General features: G+C 66.7%; 1 protein-coding gene across 4 annotated transcripts; it reads right to left on the bottom strand.

Annotated features, from left to right (window-relative positions):
• Positions 1-336: 336 nt before the first annotated feature.
• On the bottom strand, positions 337-16,863 carry LOC311422822 (signal transducer and activator of transcription 5B). Of its 4 annotated transcripts, XM_084496273.1 has the most exons (20): positions 16,745-16,761; positions 8,424-8,521; positions 6,582-6,719; positions 6,252-6,408; positions 6,058-6,147; positions 5,457-5,631; positions 5,247-5,377; positions 5,019-5,170; positions 4,780-4,935; positions 4,494-4,673; positions 4,302-4,389; positions 3,937-4,059; positions 3,709-3,801; positions 3,347-3,553; positions 2,813-2,907; positions 2,603-2,733; positions 2,143-2,313; positions 1,892-1,943; positions 1,460-1,567; positions 337-1,356 (listed from the first exon to the last, which is right to left on the bottom strand). In XM_084496273.1, the coding sequence occupies exons 3-20, from the start codon at positions 6,707-6,709 to the stop codon at positions 1,230-1,232; spliced, it is 2,364 nt and encodes a 787-aa protein (XP_084352399.1). In that variant the 5' UTR covers positions 6,710-6,719; positions 8,424-8,521; positions 16,745-16,761; the 3' UTR covers positions 337-1,229. The 4 variants fall into 4 exon arrangements, with proteins under 4 accessions (XP_084352399.1, XP_084352398.1, XP_084352401.1 ...); XM_084496272.1 differs by lacking the exon at positions 8,424-8,521 and having other exon boundaries at positions 16,745-16,863; XM_084496275.1 differs by lacking the exon at positions 8,424-8,521 and having other exon boundaries at positions 2,158-2,313; positions 16,745-16,863.
• Positions 16,864-18,793: the final 1,930 nt, after the last annotated feature.

Below are 18,793 nucleotides of genomic sequence, written 5' to 3'. Positions count from 1 at the left end.
CCCTCTCCAGTCCCCCCCCCCCTCCCCACGGGCCAACGCAGGCAGAGAAATAAATCGCGGCAAAAAAAACAAGAGCGAGCCCCTCCCGCCCTCCAAACCCCGGCAGGAGGCGGCTCCTTTGCTTTAAAAAAATAATAAAATAGTGCCATTTGTTTTGCTTTTTCCCTGGGAAAACGCCCCCAGGCCCCCCCATACGCTCACCTGGGAGAGCATCACCTGCTGCCCGACCCCCTGGGGTGCAGACGAAGGGCTCCTTCCCCCCCCCCACCCCCAAACCCCCAAATTTATTAGGGCGGGGGGCTGCGCCCTCCCCAAGACACACGTGAAACGCAGGGCTTTTGTGTTACAAAAATATTCCGTGCTTTATTTACTCTGTGGTAGAAAAATAACATCGCCAGGCAACCAGAGTTTCGGGGACACGGATGGGACGAGGCTGGGGTGGGGGGGGGAACGGAGGGCTCCCATCCTGCCCCCCCCCACCCCACCCCGTGCCCGTCCCTGCCGCCCTCGCTCCGGTTCCCCTCCCGCTCTGCCCCCCCCCTCGCTGCGCTGGTGCTGGAGAGGCCAGAGGGGGACACGGCGGGGCTGGGAGCTGGAGGGGGGGGGGGGCTCCCGAAATCCTTGGGGGGCCAAAGGAGGAGATGAGGTCCAGGAGGGGACCCCCGATGGCGCAGAGCACCAGCACGGGCTATATCCCCCCCCCTCCCGCCCCATGCTCCCCCCCCCCCTCCCTTGGGGAACAGAGTCAAGGAGCTGAAAACACCAAGGCGCACACGTACATTCCTGGTGACGACTGCAGAAAAGCAAATCCAGGCCCCCCCCCCGGCCCCCCCGCCCCGAGCAACCCCACTTTTTTTTTTTTGGGGGGGGGGGGCACAGGACAAGGCTACGGGAAGCGGGGCAGCTCCTGGGGGGGCCGGTGCTCACAGAAGCAGAAAGCCAAAGCTGGGCCTTTTTGAAAAGGAACATTGGGGGGGGTGGGTTGGAGGGGGGGGGGGAACATGCGACAAATCCGCTGCCTTTTATACAAGGGCATAAACACCAAAAAGAGCCGGACACCACCCTGCGTTTCTGGACAGCACAGAGCAAATCTCTGGGGGCGAGACCCCCCCCCAACATCGCCGCCTGACCCCCCCCACCCCAGCTGGGCACAGAGACACAAACACAGCACAGTCCCCGCAGCGCCGGGGTTTGGGGGGGGGCTGGCATGGGGCCGGGACGCCCAGGGGTCACGACTGGGCGTGGGGGATCCACTGACTGTCCATGGGGCGCCGCAGCAGCTCCTCCACGTGCCTGGCCACGTCCATGGTGTCGTCGAGGTCGAAGTCGCCCTCGGGGTCCAGCACGGCGTCGGGGCTGCGGGAGGCACGGGGGGGGGGGAGGGGGTGAAGTTTGGGGTTAGGGACAGGTTGCTGGAAGTTGGGGGGGGGGACACACAGACGAGGGACCCAATACCTACTTCTGGGCATACATGTTGTAATGGGGCTGGGAGCAGACGGCGGGCGAAGGAGCCTGGTCCATGTAGGTGGCCCCCCCGGGGGCAGCGTCGCCTGATGCGCTGACAAACCTGCGGGGACGAGGTGGCACGGGCTGGGACGCGGGTACGTCCCAGGAAATTCACCCACCTCCCCGCAGGGACCCAGACCCCAAACCCTATCCCGGTCCCCATAAAGAGCAGCGACCAACAAGGTCCCAACCCCGCTGGCTGGGGGGGAATTTGGTCTTTTTTGGGGGCACAGCAGCCCCCAGAAAGCCCCTTTGCTTGGCCACGGGCACCGTGCTCTCCTCGCCCCCCAGCGCTGACCCCTAGGGTTGGGGGGGGCTGGGATGCAAAGCCCCCGAGCTGGCTCCCCAGGGATGATCCCGCGGGACCGTGCAGCCTCGTACTTACTCTGGCACTACTTGCTTGATCTGTGGCTTCACGTACCCATCCACGGCTTTAGCTAGAGCAAAAAAAAACAAAAAAAAGGCAGCGCTGAGGCTTGGAGCAGGAGGCGGGTGCTGGGGGCTCACGGCACGGCGAGCTGCAGGGCACCCCCCCGGGCTGGATGCGGCCCCGGGCAGGGGGTGCCGGCGAGCCCAGGCTCCCCCCCGGTAGGATGCAGAGAGAGGGATGCGTGAGGGGTGAAGGGGCAGCGCTACCTGGCGTGGACTCACAGAGAACCGGCGTGTAGTACTTGGAGAAGACCTCGTCCTTGGGCCGGTCGGGGAACACGTAGATGAGGTAACTGAGGTCCCCGAGGCGGTCGGCCAGGGAGCGGATGGAGAAATCCCTGGTGGTGAAAGGCATCAGGTTCCAGAACATCCTCTCAGCTGGAAAACAAGAGCGAGGACCGCGATGACGCCCGGGGCTCGCCGTGACTGCGAAACCAGCCCAGAAAATCCCAGGTTCCTGCGTTTTATCCTTCCTACAGCATTTAGGGACGAGGCGGGAGCTCAAGGGACCTGGGGGCAGCTGTGCCCGGCGGTGACGGTGCTGGCACCGAGGGGACACGCAGAAGGTGCCGAAGGAACACCACGAGCCCCACGGACGGGGACGCATCGGTGCCCAAATTGGGAAAGCCAAGCACGGGGTGGGGGAAAAATCGAGGGCTGCGCTCACCGGAGTCGAACTTCCACGCGATGGTGATGCCGCCGATCTCCGAGTCGCTGAAGCGCAGGAGGAAGGTGCCGTCGGGCTTGTTGATGAGCAGGTCGTGCGCCTGCTGCTTGTTGACGAAGCCCAGAATGGCCCTAGGCACAGCGAGGGCGTCAGGGCGGGCGGGGGGGGGGCACGGGGTGGCACGCACAGGGTGGAGGGGAAGGCTCTTACCCGTCGTTCCAGTGCGGCTTCAAGTGCTTCTTCAGCACCTCCATCACGCCGTCGAACCACTGCCAGAAGGTGTAATTCCTCCCGGGCAGGTTTTCCTGGTGAAATGCCCAGAAAATGAGCGCTCTTGTCTCCAGACACACAGCTGCTGTCAGACAGCACGAGCCCACACGGAGACCTGGCCCATGGCACGGAGGCTAACGCTGCAAAGCCAGGCACCAGCTGGTGCCTTGTAGCAGCGCCCAGCCCCACGGCACAGCCCCGGGGGAACCCCAGCAATGCCTCCCCGAGGGCTCAGAGCACGGCTCCAGCCCCCCATAACCTTCCAAGCACGGCAGGCAAAGCCTCTGCCCCGCTGCAGCTGGCTCCTGTTTGGCTTTTGCACCGCTCTGACAAAACCCTGGGAGGAACATGCCCCATCCCATCCCTCGGCACAAGCGCTGGCACCGTGGGCGTAGCAAAGCCTCGGTCCTGGCGCACGGCAGCACCCCGGGGCTCCCCGTACCCCCCTCCCCCGGCACCGAGCCGCCCCCTCACCCGGTTGAACTGGGACCAGGACACCGTGGTGCTGCTGTAATCCTCCAGGTGGGTGCTGGTGCTGTTGAAGAGCTTCTGCGCCAGGAACACCAAGTTCTCCTTCGTCAGCCCGCGGCTGCTCTGCACCTCCGCCTTGAACTTCATGTTGAGCGCCTCGCAGAGCTGCGGCCACTGCACCTTGTCGGGCACCGCGAAGGGGACGCGGCCCTGGGGGGGGGGACAGGACACGGCACAGGGTCAGCACGGAGCGCTGCCCCCCTGCCATCACCCAGCCCCACCAGGCGAGCCCTGCTCCCTCTCACAGCCCCCCAGGGGGGATACGGAGCCCCTCCGGTCCCCTCTCCACGGGTGGTGGCACTCACAGGCTCCGCAAAGGCGTTGTCCCAGAGCACGGTGGCCGTGGCGTTGTTGTCCTGGCTGCCGTGCACGATCACCACCACGGGCAGGGACAGCGTCTGCCGGGAGGGAGGACAGCGGGACGGGGCTGAGATGGGAAGGGACGTGGGGCACCGCGGCCGCCCCATGGCCCCAGCCCAGCTCCACAGAATGGGCACGGTGCCCCGCAGCTCGCCGGGGGTTGGTGGCTTTACCTTCACCTGGAAGACCAGCTCGTTGCCACCGACGCTGAACTGGGACTCGAAGAGGATGGTGAACTTCTCCTCCGTCACCGACTCAGCGCCGCGGCGGTCCGAGCGCTTGATCCGCTTCAGGGACTGCAGGGACACGAGGGGTGAGCACGGGGGGGACAGCTGGGGACAGTTGGGGACACAGGGGGACAAGGGACAGCTGGGGACACGAGGGGTGAGCACACGGAAGGAGAGCTGGGGACACGACCTGCGAACACGGCAGGGATGGCAACGCAAAGGGTGACCACAGGGGGACACGGCACGGATGGGGACACGAGGGGACAGGGGACGGGGTGAGCGTTGGGACAGGGGGACGGGGGGGCTCTCACCATGTTGCGGAAGTGGGCGCTGAGCGTGCCGGTGGCCTGGTGATACTCCATCACGCAGCAGTTGTTGAGGATCTCCCCGCTGCTCTCACTGCGTGGGAACACACAGGGTCAGGGGGACCACCAGGACGGGGGGGCAGCCCCCCCCCGGGGTCCTGCTGCAGTGTGTCCCCCCCCACCACCCCAGGGCATTACTTGCGGGTGCTCTCGTTCTTCAGCAGGGCCTTGGCTTGCTGCTCGCTGATGATGGTGGCCTTCACCTGGGGGGGGTTCATGTGCACGTTCAGCTTCCCCCCCACCAGGAGCCGCACGGTGGCCGCGAACTTGGTCTGCGTCTTCAGCACCTGGGGGGGCTGCTTCTCGATGATGAAGGTGCTGGGGGGGCACGGGGGTCAGGGGCAGGCGGGCACAGAAGCCCAAGGCCCCCAGGCGGCCCCCCTAAACCCCCCCCCCCCCGAGCCCACGTGGAGGCTGCCTCTACCTGGTGACCAGGGCAGAGATGATGTCGGTGATGGTGCCGTTCAGCTCCGACAGCATCTCCTCCACGGGGCCGGGGATGGGCAGCTGCTGGCACAAGTGCTCGGCCCGGCGGATCTGCTGCCGGTTCTGCCAGATGATCTCCGCCAGCTTCTCGCACCTTGGGAGGGAGGCAGCGAGGCTCAGCACCCGCCGTGCGGGGCCTCAGCACCCCCCCCCTGCTTCTCCCCCCGGCGCACCCACCAGGTCTGCAACACGTCCAGGGTGCCCTCGGGGGGACCCCCGTTCCCCGCCAGCTGCTGCCGGCGCTTCCACTGGATCAGCTCGTCGTCCAGGATGGTCGTTTGCTGCTTGCGCAGCAGCTGCAGCGTCTTCTGGTGCTTCTCGGCCAGCTCCTGCGAGGCGGCACGGTGTCACGGGGAGCGGGGACGGCGGCACAGCCGGCGTGGGGGACGCTCCCCCGGCACTCACCACGCGGTACTGCTGTAGTGTCTGGGCCTCCCGGTGCAGCCAAGCCTCCAGCGACGCCTTCTTCTGCTGCAGCGTCGTCTCCCGCGACAGGCGCTCCTGGGGACCCAGCTGGGAGAGCTGGGAGAACTGGGCTGGGGGACGGGGCGCAGCGTCAGGGCCAGCGCCGCCGGCGCCCGGGTCCCCGCGTCCCTTCCCCGTCCCCAAATCCACCTTGGAGGCGCATGTTCTCCTGGTACTGGATGATGAAGTACTCCTGCGTCTGCTGCAGCTTCTTGAGCTCGTTCTCCGAGTCCTGCGTGATGAGCCGCAGCTCCTCGAAGGTCTGGTTGATCTGCAGGTGCTTCTGCGACATGGCATCCACGAGGGAGCCGGCCGGAGAGGGGCTCTGCACAGGCACCACGAGCACTCAGCATGGGTTGGGAGACCCTCCCCAACCCACCTGGGTGCTGGGGGGCAATGGGGACCCTCCCCAACCCACCTGGGTGCTGGGGGGCAATGGGGACCCTCCCCGCCCTTCCTGGGAGCTGGGGGGCAATGGGGACCCTCCCCAATACACCTGGGTGCTGAGGGGCAATGGGGACACTCCCCAACCCACCTGGGAGCAGGGGGGCAGTGGGGACCCTCCCCACCCTTCCTGGGTGCTGGGGGGCAGTGGGGACCCTCCCCACCCCACCTGTGTGCTGGGCACCCCCTGCCTCAGGGCTGCTCCCACAGCCCAGGTGACGGAGACCCCCAGCACGCCCCCACCCCACAGGACCCACATCCTTCCCCCCCCCCCCACCAAATGCTGATGCCCTCAGCCCCCACTCACGTTGTTCGCCTCCCGCACCAGCCTCTGCTCGTGGTAGAGGATGTGCCGGATGCAGCGCACCAGCTCCATGGGGCAACGGTCGTACGTGTTCTGCAGGGGAGACGCAAATTGAGCCAGGCGTGGGGCAAGGACCCCCCCCCCCCCCACCACCACCTTTGGCCCCCAACCGCCGCATCTCCCCCGTCCCCACTCGCCTGCAGCTGCGTGGCGTAGTGCCCCAGCTTGATCTTCAGCAGGAAGCCGTCTTCACCCACTTGGTGATCCGCCTTCTTCTGCAGCTCCTGGATCAGCCCCTCCAGCAGCTGCGTCGCCTTCACGTTCTCCTGGGGGTTGTCGAGGTCGATGGAGTCCCTTGAGAGGAGGGGGGGGGGACACAAAGGGACACAGAGCGATGGCATCAGGACAGCCCGGCCCCATGGGGGGAGCTCGGCACAGCGGGGACCCCCCGGCACGGACGCTGCCGAGGCTGGTGGCGGGGTGGGGGGCAGCAGGATCTGCAGGGACGGGTGCCCCCCCCGACCTACCATGCCTGGCTCTCGATCCACTGCGACAGGTAGTGCCGCACCTCGATGGGGAAGTGCTGCCCGTAGAGAGCCTGCATCTGCCGCAGGGCTTCGCCCTGGAGCTGCTGCGCCTGGATCCACACCGCCATGGCTCACCACCTGCCGGGGACACGCAGAGGGTGGGCATCACGCGGGGGGCGCCAGGCACTGAGCACCCCCCAAATTTGCAGGAGCTTCTCAGCTTCTCCGGCACCAAGCGCTGCCGGTGTCACCGCCAGGGAACAGGGGGACCCCGGCTGCGTGCCACCCACTGTTTTCTAGGGACAGCCCTCGGAGAGCTCTGCTGCCAAAGCTCTGCTGCCTCGGCCACGCCACGCAGCCGTGGTTTCCCTTTGCAGCGCCTTGGGCGCGCGGCCAGGGAAGTGAGGAGGGATGGAGGGGCTGGAGAGGAGCCCCAGCGGCCAGGAGCAGCCCCCATGGTCACACAGCAGCACAGCCGCCCACCCTGTGCCCCAGCGCCGCAGCGTGGGGCTCTACCAAGCGCCTTTTGGGGTGGCCCTGGCATCCCCACTGCCCCTCGGGTCAGCACGGGGCAGCCACACACACAGCAGAGGCAGCAGGGAGACGGCACCTCTGAAAAGCCAGAGCTTTCCTCCACACCCTACCCCATGCACAGGAAGAGGAACAATAACCCAGTTGGCTATAAATGATTTTTTCCCCTATAAAAAGCAAGGAACATTTCCACATTCACGGAAAAGGCGCCGAGTTCCAAACCCTTCTGGTAAGGAGGACCTGGGGGAGGCAATAAAAACCGAAAGCGATGAGGGGCAGGGGAAGGGGGGAGGCCAACAGCAGGATGCCTACGGGCAGTCAGCAATTGCGAGCGATTGATAAGAGGCACCGATGGAAAACGCTGCTGCTGGCAGAGCTGCAGGGAACGCCAGGAGCATTTTTTTCACTGCACTAGGAACGGATGAAACCCCGGGAGCAGCCCGAGCCCACCGCAGGGGCATCGGCACGGACGAAACCCAAAGAAACGCTGCTCCTCCTATCCAAAGGGGGTGATGCATTCCCAGCGCACAGCAGCAGAACGCTTCCTATTCCACTTCAGCGGGTTGTTAAGCAACAAGTATTCCTCTGCCGCTGCGGTCAGCTCGCCATCAGGGCGGACAAAAGGCTGCGGCCTTGGAGCAGGAGCTGTGAATGTTGCTGCTGGGAACGGCCGGGTGCAAACCGAGCCAGCGGCACGCCAGTGCTGATGAGGGGAGAAGGACGGCGGGGACAGCCCCAAAAAGCACTCGAGACGGGCTCCGACACACTCCCTATGTCCAAAAAGCATCACCAATGCATCCGTGGGCACATTTTGGTCTCCTGTGCTTCACCTCCAGACTGGCAAACCTCCCCGGGGAGCCGCAGGGTGCCCGCAGCCAGCCCCCGCCGTCACGAGGGGACCTTCCCCACCACGAGAGCCAGCCACGGCCTCAGCACGATCCCAAAAGGCCCAGCAAGCCCCACAAAGGGCATCCCCACCCCGCAGAGCATCCCGAGCCCGCAGCGTGGCCACACAGCGGCCGAGGTGCCGCGCTTTGCCAGCAGCCCCACGCTCCTGCATCCCCCGGGCAGAGCCGAGAGCAATCGGTGCCTCGGCCGGACCCAGGACCAGCACCGTCCCCCCCGAGCAGCACCCGGGGCCAGCTGCAGCACCCGGCCACATGCACGTTCCAACGATTGCAAGGGACGGGTAATTGCAGTGGTTTGAAGCTGCTTTGCATGTACTTAGTGCTGGCAGCGAGCTGTAATCCCACCCATTACCGCAGCTCGGTTAACCAGCAGCAGCTCAACAAGCCACAGCGACTCGCTCACCGGTGACTTAGCGCCTGCCAGGCTGCGCGCACGGCGGCTGGACAAGGGTCGGGGTCGGGGACGGCAGCCCCCGAGGGGACAGCTCGGGCAGGGGATGCCTGTGGAGAGAAGGATGGGAGACGTGGACGATGCTTCAGTGTCCAGCGGCCCCGCTGCCCAATCGGCGTTGCCAAAGCGGCTGCAAAATGGGTGAAATTCACCTAAAAGAGGTTTCCCGGCGGGATAAAGGTGGTGACATGGGGAGGAACGCACGGAAGGGTGTGGGATTGCGGGTGGCCAAGGGACACTTGCAGGGCCGGGTTATGGCCAAAGCCCCTCTTGGCAGCTCCGGAGCCTCCCAGACTTAACAGCGGGCCGGCAGCCAGCTCCTGATCGCGTGCTGCAGGAAAACCCGAGCCCAGGGGCGAGCAGACAAAAGGAGGGAAATGTCTCACAGGGCGAGGCTGGCGGCGGCACGTTCCCATGCACAGCGAGCACGGCAAAGCCCCGCCGCGGGCAGCTCTGGCCCCAGGGCTTGCACCTAGGGGCTGCTGCTGCCCCAGCGAGCCATGGGGTGCTGATGGGATGCTCGTGGTGCAGAGCTGCGGGATGCTCACGGGGCGCTCATGGCACAGCCGTGGGATGCTCACGGGATGCTCATGGCACACAGCCATGGGATGCTCATGGCACAGCCGTGGGACGCTCGTAGGGCACTTATGGCACAGCCATGGGGTGCTCGGGACACCCAGCCATGGGATTCTCGCAGGACACTGGTGGCACAGAGCTGTAGGATGCTCACGGCACTGCCATGGGATGCTCATGGGGCGCTCGTGGCACAGTCATGGGATGCTCGGGGCACCCAGCCATGGGCTGTGGGATGCTCATGGCACAGCCATGGGATGCTCGTGGGGCACTCGTGGCACAGCCATGGCGCACTCCTGACACTCAGCTCACACCCCAGACTCATCCCCTGCCCTCACCCCAACACCTCCACCGAATGCAGCCCCAGCTCCCTTCCCTCTCCCTGCAGAGCCAGCTAAAGCCCTGGGGGGGCCCCCCCAAAGGGCTCTGGCTACACCCCCCCAGCACGCCAGCCCCGTGCAGCCCCTCTGCCGCCGTGGCTCCCGCGCTGCCCTTTGCCTGGCGCTCCCCCGGCCCCGCAGAGGGGGGGTTCTGGGTGCAGCTTCCTTCCCGGCGGGGAGCGCGGGGCCCCACCAGCGGCGCCGGCTCCGTCCCGCCGGCACGTAGCAGCCCTGCGCCCGCCGCAGTAAACACAGGGACACGTGGTTTCTCGGCACCTCCGGGAGCCCACGATCGCTTCCAGGTCAGAGCCGGCCTCGCTGGCGGCCGCAGGGCCGGACCCTGAGCTCCCCGCAGGGTTGGTGCCGCTTTGGGGGTGTCTCCGGTCCTGCCCCGGGGGCATCACGCCTGCCCCCGCCGGGTGGGAACCCGCATCCCCCCCGAGAAGGGCAGCCCCGTGCTGGCTCCCCGCCGGGGCAGGATGCGGCCCCCAGCCAAGCCCTGGGAATGGTAACGCTGGCAGCCAGCAGTGGCTGCTCGGCACATGGATGGGCTCCAGGACCCCCCCAGCCCCCTTTCAGACACCCGCTCATCCCCTGCACACCACACGTGTGCCTGGGGGATGCACGGAGCCCCTTGGGGCGGCCCCTCTCAGCTCAGCCCCCCCGGGGCTGCCCCAGCTCAGCCCCCTCGCCTCGCACGTGGCTGCTGCGCACCACGTCCTGCCCTGCCCAGAGGCACAAAGGGCTCGGCACGCACCCAAAAGGGCCCAGAGCCCACAGGCAGCCGTGCCACAGCCTCCCCACACACAAATTTGGGGTGTTGGATGAGCCCCCGGGTATGGTTCCTGGTTTCTCCACGGCACCGGACCGGCAGCAGCAGCTGGGTGCCCGTCCCGTGGCCGTACTCACCGGGGTCAGCGCTGCTTTGCCCGCTGCGGCCCCCCTACCCGGGGGGCAGCCCAGCCACGGCTCAGGGCAGGCGCTGCCGGCGCAGCCGGGCTCCCGTTGCGGCCGTTTCGCAGGCTGCGAGCTACAGGAAGGAGCCGAGAGCAGCTATTTCCTTCCAAAATGTCAGCTGCCTGCGCAGTCGGGCAGCGCCGGGCTCCGGCAGCTTCCTCCGCTGCCGCCTGCATGGTGCGGCCGGGGGCACGGGGCCGGCGCCCCCTGCTCCTTAACCCCACAGCAGGGCACGGCCTCTCCCCGTGGGGCTGAATCCCCCCCCGGTGCCCCCACACCCAGAGGGCAGCCGGGGAAGGACCCGGAGGACTGAGGTGGGAGGGATGCGGGAGGGATGGAGGGCTTGGACTCACCTGCGCCCCACGGCTCCGCTCGCGGCGCACGGCACCGGGGCAAAGCCCCTGGAGAGCAGCCCCCGGGCTCCCCCCCGCCTGCTCCGAGCTCCCCAGCGAGCTGTGGAGGGCAGCCGGCGCTGGAATTGGCGCGGCTCGCCCCTTCTACGCCTGCATGTGGTTTCCAGCTTTCGGTCGAGAGGTGGAGGCAGCGCCGGGCGCAGGAGGCGAGCTCCTTCTAGAAGCGCGGCGCCCTGATGGCTCCTGGTGGCCTCGTGCACCAGAGCGGCGGCGGCCGAGGGCTCGGCCCTGGCAGCATCGAGGGAGGCAGCGGGGTCGGTGCCCTGCCCGCCTCGAGCCTGCAGCCCCCTCTGGAAAGCGTCCGTGCTGGGGCAGGGGAACTGGGGGCTCACGGACGAGGCATCGGCGGCTCTGAAAATTCAATATTTCCTCCCCGGGGCAGGGCCGAGGGCTCTGGGCTCTCCCATCCGGCAGCGGCCCCGTGGGCCGGCGGCTTTGGGAGCCAAAATGGAGAACTTGAGCTCCGACAGGAACAAGGAAACCCCAAACACGGCCTGACGCTGTCCAGGGGGAGAAGCTGGCCGCGCACGTAGGTGGCAGCGTCCCACGTCCCCTGCGCAGCCTCAGCATGGGCAGGGAGCAGCGCTGCCACCCAAAAACCCGCTGCCGGTGACTCAGGGTGGCAGCAGGGACTGCCTTCAGGTGACACTACGCCGAGCCACCGGCGTCGGGTTTGATTTTGCCCTCTGGCATTTGCAGCCTTGGGGAACGCGTGGCTCCCCTCTGCAGATTTTCCCTCGCGACCACAAAGGGCCAGAAACCTGCGTAATAACAAAACCACCGAAATACCCAACGAAATCCCAGCGAAATCCCTCAAATCCAGGGGCCGAGAGACAACAGCTCCCGCCTGCTGCAGGAGCAGCCCCCCGCTGCCCCCCCTGGCTCACCCCAACCCCGCACGTCTGACCGAGCAGGGCATTTTCCCCGACACACCGAGCCCCCAGCCCTGCCCTACACCTCGGGAAGGCAGCGGCTGGGGATGCAGCACCCGTCGGACATGGTGCCAGCCCCTGCTGGCACGGAGGGGACCACCTGGGACCCGTGTCCCCCCCCACCCTGCACCCACACGCCGCTAATTCCTGCTCAGACCCAGCACAAGCCCCGGAGGGCTGGGCTGATCGGCAGGCTGCGAGGATTAAGCTCATCGCAGCATCGAATTAGTCCCGATTTGGGGCTGGAGACACAATTTCATTTTATCTGCCATGCCTCAGCGAGCGCGCACAATCGGGCTAAGCCAGTTACCTGCCAAGTGGGATTTGCAGCGCGGAGCCCAAACGGGGCAGTGCAAGCACTCGCGGCCCCGCTGCATCCCAGGGGGGGACACGTGCAGGAGCCACCGCCGGGGGACCCGCAGGGACCCCCCCTCTGCCTCCCCCAGGGGTCCCGGCACAGCTGGCAGCACCTGGGCTCCCTGGGGTGCAGACAAGCAGCCAATTTGCGTGCCCAGTCAGGAGGAAAACTGCCTGCTGGCGATGCATGCATGCCGAGGCTTCCCGCCCTGCTGCGGCACACCAGGCAGGCACTTTAGGGTATTTTCGGGGAGTTTTTAGGAGCTGAGGTGCAGGTGCCACAACGCAGCCCCGCAGGGAGGTGCTCTGGGAGCGGGGCAGCAGGAGGAGGGGGCATGCAAACACCCAGGGAAGCCGGGAGCAGAGGGAACTCGTCAGAATGGGAACAAAAAGCCAAAACACGGATGTTTGAGGCAACAAAATCCCATTCCTAACAGCACCCCGGGGTCCCTCGCACGATGGCAGCGGGGCTCAGCGTTTGCCTTCACGCTCCCAGTGCCCGGCGCACGCCCCAGCCACCCCGCGGAGCAGCACCGTGGGGATGTGACCCCACAACCACAGGGATCAAAAACCAGCTGGGTCCTGTCCGTGCCGTGCTGTGGCTCCTGCTGGGGGTGTGGGCAGGGCAGCGTGACCCCCCCGGCAGCGTTCAGGAGGCAAAGCACAGCCCAGGAGCTGGAGCCGGAGGCGCTCCGTGGGACGGCAGCGCCTGCTCTGCCCGCGGGAGCAGCACCCAGGGGCACCACGACCCCGAATTCAGCGGTGACACTGGCCACAAGAGCGCGGGCTGCGCCGTGAATCCCCCTCCTAAACATTTCTAAGAGGCCTTGGTGACGAATGGGTTTATAAAAGGAGCGTGCCGGGGCCGAGGCAGCTGTGCCGTCGAGCCCCAAAGCGCCAGGGCTGCGCCTGAACAACAAGCAGGCCAGGGATCATTTTACAGCTGTGTTTGAGCCCGGGTGAGGGGCTGCGATGTGCCACAAGCGAGACCTGCCTCTTTTCCCTGTAAAAGCTTTGCAGACAGACGAACACAAAGCCACACAGGGGCACTCAGCCGCCGGGGCTGCGCAGGCGCTCCCAGCCCCGGCCGAGCACCAGCCTTTTCCCCAATTCCCTCCCCAGGCAGAGCCCTGCCGGAGCCCGGCCTTTACGTAGCGCAACGAGGAGAAGACGCGAGGTCACGGCGAGAAACGGAGAGATTGCAAAACTCACCAGTGAGCACTTCAGACCGGGGAGCAGCGTCGTGACCATGTCACCGATCGGCTGCGGCATCCCAGGCGGCCGCGCATCGCTCCCGGGCTGCGTGGATGGAGAGCGCGCCCCGGGGCGAGAAGCACACCCTGCTGCAGGCAGCCGGCACTCCCGGCCCCTCTGGTGCAGCTAGATGGGTGGATTCTGCTTTATCAGCAACTCGGCTCACCCCTATCGGCCAGGAAGCCGTGTTCACATGTGTGCCTCCCCCTCGACATTTCCCAACGCGGCAGGGAGAAGCAGTTCACGGCAAACGTACCTTTTATCAGCCAGCAGATGTTGCTAGAAACTGTTGCTGCATGTAAAATACGGGGCATGCCCGGCACGGCTTGGATCCCTGCACCGGACACGCGGTGCCAGGGTGAACACCCCCGCCCCCCTTCCTCCCGGGATCAAAACACTTGGGGGTTGCAAAATAGACACCCCCATGAAAGGAAAGGCACGCCACAGAAACATTACAGCTGTCCAGGCTGCTCCTCCTGGAGCATGCTGGAGCCCTGGGGCAGGCTGAGCCCAGCCAGCAGCCGGCACAGCCTCTGGGGCCAGAGCCCAGCCCTGACCCCCAGCCTGGCCGGGGGGGGAGCCAGGAGGGGCACCGGCACCCCCAGGAGCCCCTCGAGCAAGGGGACGGTGCCCCTGCAATGCAGGCACCCCCACTCCACCTTCCTGCCGTGCCCGGGGACTGCTGCGAGGCCCCTCGAAGGCTTACAGTAATTCCTTGCAGAGCAAAAAGTCATTTCCCAGCTGACGGGGCCGCTTTACTGTACGCAGCACGGCACAGTCACCGCTCACCGCCCGGCCGCCCACGCGGGGCAGGAGTACAAGGAGCAGGGATTTTTTCGCGAGCAGGGTATCTGGGTTTTGCTATCACTCGAGAGTTGAGCTGGGAAACCCCACGGCGAGGACCTCACAGCCTGTTTGGAGTCAGCACTTCCCCTGCGGCGCGAGGGGAAGGTCCCTGCAGCGGCTCCGTGTCACTCACGGCGCAGAGCATCCCCCGTGGGGCCACATCCCACCCCGAGGCACCGGCGTCGTGCTGCAGAGGGACAAAACAGGCGCACTGAAGCCGGTGACACAGCTCCCGAGACAGCTGCCAGGGAGCCAGGCACCCCCCGAGGGACCACAGCAGAGGAAAAGCCACAAAACGCAGCGCTGGTGACAGCAGCCCATCGCTCCCTGCTTCGCTTCCAGCGTGGGGACCCCCAGGGTCAGGCTGTTGACGCCTCTCGGTCTCAGCGGGAGCTCCTCCTCCCACATTGTGCAGCACAGCACAACCAGTCGCCTCCCCAGTGCTGGGGGCAAGCCCCGAGCTGCAGGAATGGTTGCAGAGCCCACGGTGAGGGTCTCCATCCTCGTGGCAAGCACTCGGGAGCCAAAACAAGTCAGGCTGGGATCCTGCCAGCTTTGGGAGCCCCGGAGATTGCTGCAGCTCCCCCATGGGTGCGTGAAGCAGATACCCCTAAAACCTTCACCTCCTGACCCCAGAGCAAGGCACCGGGCCCCAAGCACCTTTCCAGCACCTCCAGGTAAGGATTGCTGTGCCAGGCTGCTTCCCCAGTCCCCACGGCACAGGCCAGGCTCTCCAACCACCCCGTGCCAGATGCCCCGTGCAGGAGCCAGCACCAGGGCTTGCACAGCTCCATGCTGCAGCCACGAGCTCTGCTGGAGGTGCAGGGCTAACAGGGGGGCCAGGGGTGTCCTGCTGCACCAGCACGGCCCACAGCGTGCTGCTGGCGAGAAGCACGCATGCTCACATCCTCTGGGCTTCCCAAGGACGTCGCCAAAGAGCTGATGGCGTGTTGGGGTTTAACCCACCTTCCCCCCGAGCACGGGGGCCGGGCAGCACCGTGGCTCTGCTCCAGTCGCCATCCTCCAAAAGCCCCAGGTGCTCCACAGGCTCCTGGGGACTTTCTGAGCCGTGTCCTGCCACGGGTGAGCCCTGCTGCCCCGTGCCATGCTTTGGTTGTGCCATGCCACAGCACGGCCCATCGATGAGAGCCAAGAGCCGCGGGCAAATTGCCGGGGGTCACCTCCCCTCCCCAAGCCACGGGGCTCTCCTGAGCAAGGTGGGGCACGCGGGGCTCCGACCGCAAGCTCTCAGGAGCCAACGGCCTCAGCTCCGCGCTGCCATCGGAGGTGTTACCGCCGTCAGCAGATCAGGCGGAGGTGCCTGAGCTGGGCCGTGCCCCCGGGGACGAGCCCTCAGCCAGGGCTGGGTGCTGGCACCCAGGGGGGCCCTGCAGCGTGGCCAGGAGCACCCGGAGAGCCTTGCCTGGCACGGGCCCGCCGGCTGGCCGGACCCATGCGGGGCCCTGACAGCTCCTATATCCTATCTGACAGGTGGCTCTCACTCCCAAGGGGTTGTAATTAGCCCTGCTGCTAACGCCGGCCGGCAAACGAGTTGGGTGAAAGGCCACCGGGCGCTGCACGCCAGGGCGCTCTCACCGCTCCCATCTTGGACGAGGGATTTATTTTCCATCCCGCTGAGGCTCTGCCCAGCGGCACAACGCCGCGCTCCCGAGCACCAGCGAGCAGGAGGGGGCTGCCCTGCGCCCCCCCCCCCCACGCCCGGAGGGGCGCCAGGCTCTCCAGGGTACTGCACAAGCAACCTCCCCAAACATTATTTGAGCACTTTTCGAGTTTCCTCCCTTGGGGCAGAGCCACTGACAAGTGGCCCCTTCCCACACCACCGCGTCCTCGGTGGCTCCAGCCCTGTAGACGCCGCCCCCCCCCCGGTCCCGTGTGCCCCCTCCCGGTCCCCTTTCCCCCCCCCAATTCCGTGTCCCCCCCCGGGTCCGGGATGCGCCGTGACCCCCGCCGGGCTCCGCGCAAAGTCCGCGCCCCCCGCGGGGGCGTGCGCCCAGCCCGGCCCGCACCTGCCGGGCTCCGGGGGGCGCCGGAGGCACCCGGGGGGGACCGGGGAAGGCGGGGGCCAGGCGCTGCCGCCGCCGGGGCTCTCGGTCCCGGTTCGCCGTCGAAAGAAGCGAGGCCAAGGGCCCTGCGCCGGGCCCCGCCGCGAAGTTGCGTTTGGCCGCCGCGAGTTACGAAACAGCCAAAATATTTACCAAAAGGAGGGGGGAGAGAAAAAAATGTTAAAAAAAAAAAAAAAAAAGCAAAAACCAAAAAACTAAATTTAAAAAAAAAAAGAAAGAAAGAAACCAAACGGCACCGAAACCCCCGACGGCGCCTTGGCACGGCCGCAGGTGCCCCCCGCATCGCCCCCGGGGCCCCGGGAGCGCGGCGGCGCTGCACGGCACGGCACGGCCCGGCTCGGCACGGCTCGGCCCGGCCGCCCCCCGCGCCCTGTTTACGGCCGCGGAAAGCGAAAGCGGGCCCGGCACGGCACGGCTCGGCACGGCTCGGCACGGCTCGGCACGGCCCCGTTCGGGGGCCCCGCGCTCAGCCCCTACCTGCGGCCGCGGCGGCGGCTGCGGCTCCGCTGGCTCCGGCGGCTCCCGGCGCTCGGCTCCGCCGCCGCTCTGCCCCCTCCGGCCGCCGCCGCCGCCGCCGCCGCTGCCTGCGCCGCCCCCCCCCGCCGCCGCCCGGCCCGGCCCGGCCCCGCTCGGCCCCGCTCGGCCCGCCCCCGCCGCCCGGCACCGCCCCGCCCGGCACCGCCGCCCCCCCCACCCCCGGCACCGGGCACCGGGCTCCAGAATGGGGATTGGGAACCGGCACCGGGCACTGGGTACTGGGAACCAGCACTGGGTATTGGTACTGGTACTAGGTTTGGGCAACGGGCACTGGGTGTTGGTACTGGTACCAGTTTTGGGCACCAGGCACTGGGCACCAGCACCGGGCATCGGTACCGGTACCGGGTTTGGACACCAGGCACTGGGTATTGGCACTGGCACCAGTATCGGTACTGGTACCGGGTTTGGGCACTGGGTGCCAGCATGGGGACTGGGAACCAGGTGTTGGTACCGGTACTGGGCACCGGCCCCAGGCATCAGCACCAGTATCAGGTTCAGGTACTGGGCACTGGGTGTTGCCACTGGCACTGGGCACCTGCATCTGGGCATCGGTATCAGCAGTACTGGTACCAGGCACTGGGGACGAGCAGCTGTACTGGGCACTGGCACTGGTACCGGGTACTGGCACTGGGCACTGGCACTGGTACCCGGCACTGGCACCAGGCTCCGAGTGTTGGCAGCAGCACCGGGTGCTGGCACCAACACTGGGCACCAGCACCGACACCGGCACCAGGACCAGCTCCAGCACAGCCCCAGGAACTGGGCATTGGCACCGGCACCAAAGGAGCTGCAAGCTTTAGTCCTCGCTACAGGGGGAGAAAAAAACAGCTCCAGGAATTGGCACGGGGTACAAGGGGAGCCCCAAATAGTACTGGGCGTTGGTGCTGGGCAGGGGGGTGTCCAAAATGGTACCGAGCATGGGCTCCAGCCTGCACCAGCACTGGGATCTGGCAGCGTGCACGGGATCCTTCTACCGGGGGATCTGCTCCAACACCAGCACCTAACGGGGGAGCCCCCAGCAGCACCAGGCACCGGTCTCCAGCATCCCCCTCGCCGCCAAAGAGCCCCTCGGGCTCTTTGCCCCTCCACCAGTGCCAGCCAGCCCCTCCGCGCTGCATCCTGCTGGTTTTGGGGCTGTGGCGGAGCTGGGGACGCTGCCTTTAGCCCCAAGAAGGGTTTCTGCCTGGTTTCTTTGTGCTCCGCTGCCTGCAGGCCTGGGCTGCTTCCTGCTCACACGGAGCCTCTCCCCAGCAGGTCTCCTTCGGGGCTGGGGAGGCCGTGGCAGGGTTTGCACGCGAGAAAGGAAATCGCTGCTCAGATGCAGGATGAGTAACTCCAGCACCCCAAATCCCACTGGCTATGCAGACTTCCTTATTTCTGGTAAATCAGCGACGAGCACGTGAGGGCTGCCCCATGCCAGGAGCGTGGTGGGGTTGGGGCTGCTTGGGCAGCAGGGAAAGCTGAGGTTGCGCCAGCCCAAGGAGCTCCGGGGTGACTGAAGCAACCCAAAAGGCAGCACTGGTGGGGACAGCACCGTCCCCAAGTGCCACCACAGCTGCAGGTCCCATCAGAGCACGGCCAGGTTCGGGCAGTGGCTGAGGCTGGAGCTGCTGCAGGACCAGAGGCCGGCCCTGCACGGCAGCACCTGCAGGGTTTCTCAGCACCCACTCTGCCAGGACACGGTGCCTGGTGTCCCCTCCTCGCTGCTGCAGTACTTTGTGATTGCACTGGGCCCACCACATGAAATGAGCTCACCCACCCCGCCGGGATGGCCGTGCCCTCTCCTGCTGCAAATCCCCAGGCTGGCACCATGAGGACCACGGGCACGGCCGGAGGGGGTCAGCTTGGCTCCGCACCACGGCCGGCAGCGGGTCCCCAACCCTGCCACAACCTCTTGCACCAGCGGGACAAAGAGGATGGGAGCAAGGGCAGGGGAAAATGGGGCACCCAGGGCAATGGGACACCCAAAGGCAAGAAGCCACCCAGGGC

Source organism: Aythya ferina (assembly GCF_964211825.1).
Source record: "Aythya ferina genome assembly, chromosome: 23".
NCBI lineage: Eukaryota > Metazoa > Chordata > Aves > Anseriformes > Anatidae > Aythya > Aythya ferina.
The sequence above is the reverse complement of the archived record's forward strand: the minus strand, read 5'-3'. Positions and strand labels throughout refer to the sequence as shown.